The sequence below is a fragment of the Apium graveolens genome, chromosome 2, assembly GCF_009905375.1.
Source record: "Apium graveolens cultivar Ventura chromosome 2, ASM990537v1, whole genome shotgun sequence".
In the NCBI taxonomy this organism is placed as follows: domain Eukaryota; kingdom Viridiplantae; phylum Streptophyta; class Magnoliopsida; order Apiales; family Apiaceae; genus Apium; species Apium graveolens.
Window position 1 is genome coordinate 199,586,879 of NC_133648.1, and position 5,692 is coordinate 199,592,570.

At 34.6% G+C, this 5,692-nt stretch overlaps 1 protein-coding gene across 1 annotated transcript; it reads left to right on the plus strand.

Moving 5' to 3' along the window:
* The first annotated feature begins 576 nt into the window (after positions 1–576).
* Positions 577–2,058, plus strand: LOC141706142 (E3 ubiquitin-protein ligase PUB23-like). Its single transcript, XM_074508954.1, has one exon. It carries the CDS (start codon positions 649–651, stop codon positions 1,873–1,875), a length of 1,227 nt encoding a protein of 408 aa, XP_074365055.1. The 5' UTR covers positions 577–648; the 3' UTR covers positions 1,876–2,058.
* The last annotated feature ends 3,634 nt before the right edge of the window (positions 2,059–5,692 follow it).

Here is a 5,692-nt window from a genome sequence, read left to right on the forward strand (position 1 = left end):
TCTAAATTAATTTAATATTTAAAAACATATATTTAAAAACTAAAAATAATAAAAAAATCAAAAATCAAAATAAATTGAGAGTAATACGTGATTACTACCATTATAAGTATTTAGGAGGCTTATAAGGCGGAAGACATTGTGGCCCTCTGTAACTTCCATTTCTACGGTTTGGAATCACAGCCCGCCCACATAATTAAAAGCCACAGACTTAATAAGTTAATTCATCCCTCCACGCATTTCAATAGAGACTCCCTGTTTTGATCTCCTACCACTCATTGGCGGCCAAATGGAGAAAGTCAAATGCTTACCCATTTTAATTTATTAGCATGGGGTTCTCATGTTTGACCCACCACAAATAGTAATCACTCATTTTGAACAAATGAGAGTCTGACCAGTAAACAAAATGAAGAAACTATCAACATAATTATATGCATATCATCCTAAATTCATTAATTAGACTAAACCTACCTGTATATCTAGAATAGTCGTAGCCCTTTTATTTGATTTTATTTCATTCAAACCCTAAAGCCATATATAATATATATAACCATGCTACACATTCATTAAAATATAACATCCCCAGAAACCATTCATTCTAATTCTACCTGCCTTCACGCCTCTCACTTTCTCTTTTTCTTGTAAACTAAAATGGAAGATATAGATATACCTACATACTTCATCTGTCCTATTTCGCTACAAATCATGAAAGATCCGGTTACTGCTATCACCGGCATAACCTACGACAGGGAAAGCATAGAGCAATGGGTTTTGACGGCTGAAGATGCTGCCTGTCCGGTGACAAAACAGCCATTGCCCTCAGACTCCGACATGACACCTAACCATACGCTCCGTCGCCTTATCCAAGCATGGTGTACAGCCAATGCTAATTATGGTATTGATCGAATCCCTACTCCCAAATCTCCTTTAAGCATATCTCATGTTCTTAAATTACATCGCCAACTCAACATTCCTGAGTTGTCTTTAAGTGCTTTGAAAGTGCTGGATGTTCTTGCAAATGAGAGCGAAAAGAATAGAAAATGCATGGCAGATGCTGGCACTGCAAAGGCTATGGTTTCGTTGATTGTCAAGTATTTTCAGGAACATCGAATTCTCGGGTTAGAGGAAGCATTTAGGATTCTTCATCTTACTTGGAAGCCATCACTTGACAATATTTATATGGTCAAACAGAACTTTGATCTCACTGAGTCAATATTATGGATACTGCAAGTTGATCATAAAGACGATAAATCCTACAGCGTGGTTAAAAATTTAGCGATTTTAGTCCTCAAGACAATTATTGACGTTGCAAGTTCGAGTTTACTAGAAAGATTACAAAATAATTTCTTTCATGTCACTGTAAAAATGCTGAGGCACGATCATCTATCCGAGCAAGCAAGAAAAGCAATGCTACATGTTCTGATAGATTTGTGCCCTTGGGGACGAAATCGAATCAAGATTGTCGAAGCAGGTGCTGTTTTTGAGCTAATCGAGCTTGAACTAGGACACCCAGGAAAACATGTAACTGAGCTAATATTTTGTTTATTAGCTCATCTTTGTGCTTGTGCTGATGGGAGGGCTCAACTTGTGAAGCATGCTGTCGGTATTGCAATGGTATCGAAGAGGATTCTTCGGGTTTCTCCGGGGACAGATGATAGAGCAGTTCATGTACTGGCTATGATCGCTAGACATTCGGCCACAGATGAAGTCCTTGGGGAGATGTTGAAGGTTGGAGCTGTTGCTAAGTTGTGTATGGTGATTCAAGCTGATTGTCAAGATTATCTCAAGAAAAAAGCAAGGGAGATTCTTAGGTTACATAATAATACTTGGACTAATTCTCCTTGTATTGCTGTTTATTTATTTACTAAGTTTTCTTAAATTTTGATTACTTCAAGTGCTTGCTAAAATGCACTTGTAGTCTAAAATGTTCGTAAGAACATGCTTTTAGAGAATTGAAGGAGATTCGAAATTCAGTTTCAACATATATCATCAAGTATAAAATAAGGAAAATGCGAGAAACTTAAACATTATTATAAATTGTTTTTAATATTTTAAAAATGATAACTTTACTCATAATAATATGAAAATTTGCGTGTATTTATATTGATCACAAATTAAATTTTGTTACTTGTGTCATCGCATTATTTTATAACTATTTTGATACAAATTTTAAATTATCTTAGGATTCCATATTTTGCCTTTGTGTTTTCAATTAATAGCGTATAATTTCTGCTGCGCACACCAGACGTTAACATGATTAATTAATGTATATATTTAAACCGGCAGCTGAGGAGGTTGTGAGCCTCGGCTTCCCATCGATGGAGTGTCACTTTCATTATTCATGAAAGCATGAAACATCGAGTTCCTAGTTAAGTTTTGGATAGTTAGTTTGACTTATTATTTTAAAAACTAGCATGATGATAACCAGTATAAATCACGGACCACATTTTAATTTAGATATATTTTTTAATATCTTAAATAATAGATGTGGCGCCCCAAAATCCGGAGTCAGGGATTTCGGAGGCCACACCATCTCAATCACTATAAACCACATACCTCGCATCACAATATATATATATTCACACTTTAAGACCTCACACTTATCACACACACTTATAGGTTATTGTCTTGAAAACGAACCATCCATTACTAGAGTTTATCAACCACAAAGTGATAATTATTACAACCCAAAAATAATTAAGTCTTATTGGGGAATAACCTTTAAGTAAGGCTAGTCTGTCGGCCAAATATACATTTCTTATTTATTACCTTACATAAGTCATACTTATAAATAAGCCGAACTAAAAATAACTGAAAACCAATCCAGCTTATTCGGACTACATATGGTACAACACCAAACAACCTACGGAACAGCTGGCCATTTCCTACCCGTTTTCTGGCTGTGGTTCTCATGGTAGGCATCTTGATTCATTATTGTGCTGTGTCAATTTAAGAAAAAAAGTGTGAGCTATAATGCCCAGCATAAAAATGTATAGTATACAAAAGACTATATGATAACTCACGTAAAACATCATATATGATTATTATATTTTATTCGAAAATAGTTTTCCTTGGTGATACACACCTTCTTATGAAAACAATTCTTTAGTGGATTTTATTATCATGCGAATACCTTAATAGTAAACCCAGCACCTAGGCTTGGGTTACGGTATTGCATCACAATTCCAATTGGAAGAATAGGACATTCACCGGAGCCACCGTATACGATGATCAGTCGTACTACGGAAATAGTAATCTTTTATACATGTAGATGGACGATTCCCTTTTATTATTGTTAATCACCCTGGCCTCATTTGGGCCTTTTCTGTGTCCGTCCCTCTCAGGTACACACTTCGTGTCTATCCCTCTCAAGACACGGTATTGCGTCCATCCCTCTCAGGTACGCATACTCCACATGTTCATCAATATATAAGATACCTTCTCATGAGGTAGTAAATTGGTAGTCTCCCCAGTCCACGAAGTACTGGAGTCTACCCCTCCTTGTCCTTGTAAGAATCTCATCATCAATATGGAACTTATATTGTTCCCCAAGCATATTGCTTGTTGATCGGTACACTTTGATTTGTACGTATTTATATGTACTTCCGAGAATTTTCGGAGGAAGTACTAGGGATGTAAGTTGACTGTTGTCAACATATTTGTTATATAAGGGGGAGTTTCTTTTGGAACTATAATCCAAATATTTAAAATAAGTCGAGATAATATTCTCCGACGATCTGAAATTATTCGAATGATTTTCCGAAAATCAGAAAGTATTTTGAATCAGGCTCTATGATTTTTAAATCATAATTAAACCATTAAATAACTAATGCTTAATAATCAAATATTAATCGTTGAATAACTAAACCTCGAATAATTATACTTTTAAAAAGAATATTTGAAATAATATTCCTCAACTAATTATGTTTAAGTAATTTAATAATCTTTAATATTTAATCGAGTCTGAAATAAATATTCACTGGAGAATACTTCTCCCATAATAAATGAATAGTAAATAGATATTTATTATTCGAATGATAAAGTATAGTTGAGGAAATATGATCTTTAGAAATCGTTTTAATAAAAATTCGAGGTGTTTAGTATTTTGTAAGTGGACGTTGAGTCCTTTTAAACCGTACTACTATGGACTTTTAATCGTCCTATAATATCACCGGGATGATAACTGGGTTTTTATCTCAAAATCCCGACCGACTCACGGTCTTATACTTATACGTCATGCTTAAAGTGGAATTAAACATTCTACGATACTTACTTATCGTACAACATCGCTATATTATGCGAAAAAGTTCAATTACTACGTATCATGGCAAGCATGGTATTTATGCAATGATAATAAAATAATCCTTTCACAACACAACAGTAAATGGAGTTGGGTTCGTAAACTTGCCTGGGTATCTCGAGGTGGAAGATGCTCTAGGTTCCACTCGGAAATCTATAATCATAAACACAATTCGTTTCGTTAGGTCCCGTTCTAATTTACGGCTACCCGCACTCATGCGCTAATTATTATGCACCCTCTCAACTTATATTACCCTTATTATTCCTCTAAGTCCTTATTCACATCATGGTCGCTTCCTTTTTCAAAGTATCTTAAGTTCATTTTCATTTTCGTCGTCGACTCCGCTTATGGATTCTACGGTTTCTAATCGCGCGGTCTCGGCTCCGATATTTTTATAAAATAGAAAAAGCATTCTTTTCACTTGAAATTTTTAAGGCAGTTAGGAAACTCAATATAATACTCTCTGTAAAAATTTTATGATTTATGAACATTTTTAAGTCGATCCTTTATATTTTTAAAGTTCGTAATTCGTAGCAGTTTTTGTCGCGTAAATCACTTTTAGTAAAACGGTCATAACTTTTGATCCGTAAATCGGAATCAAGAAATTCAAGCGCCTAAAAGATCCTTACAATATTGTCTATCATAATCAAGGGTTATTTTTCAAAAAACTACAGTTTACATCTTCGGGACTTTCTGCAGAAACTTAAAGTTATGTTTTGTTCGTTTTAACGAGATTACGGTTATGATCGGAGTTTCGTTTATGCCTTAAATCTTTATACTACCACAAATAATCAACATATCATCATCACCACACTAACTCCTCTCAAGAACATCATGTTCTTGAGGAAACAACAATCAACTTAAATCTACTTAGCTAATCATCAAGATTACAACAATACTCCCACCAAAACTAGGTTTACAACTATATACTAAAAGGATCTTGAACTTAAATCTTAAATAAGGTAGGGTCAAAGATTTATACCTTTCTTGAGAGCTTGAGATGTGTTCTTGATGATGGTGAAGTCCTGGGAGTGCTTAGTGTTGGATTTTAAACGCAGCGGAGGCATGGTGAAAACACTTTTACACACATAAAATCCAAATAAAAGCATATAAATCGTGGTAAAAATGTAGGGATCGATTATTAACCTTTAATAGCGATCCAAAAGCAACGATCGGAGATCCTTAGCAGCTGCTCCTCAAACGTGAAGCACTCCACCGGTATCCACCAAGAAAATGACGTTAAGGAGGAGGAGAAGGTGGAGAGAATTAGGTTTTATAAAAATTTTGGGGTTAGAATAAAAATAGGGTTTATAATAGTATATTTATAGGCAAAATTTTCAGCTGAAATTTTCCCATAAATATTATTATTATTATCCCATTTATTATTCTCATTAA

Excerpts from the sequence above, each read along its gene's own strand:
- LOC141706142 (XM_074508954.1), top strand. The coding sequence starts at position 649 with ATGGAAGATATAGATATACCTACATACTTCATCTGTCCTATTTCGCTA.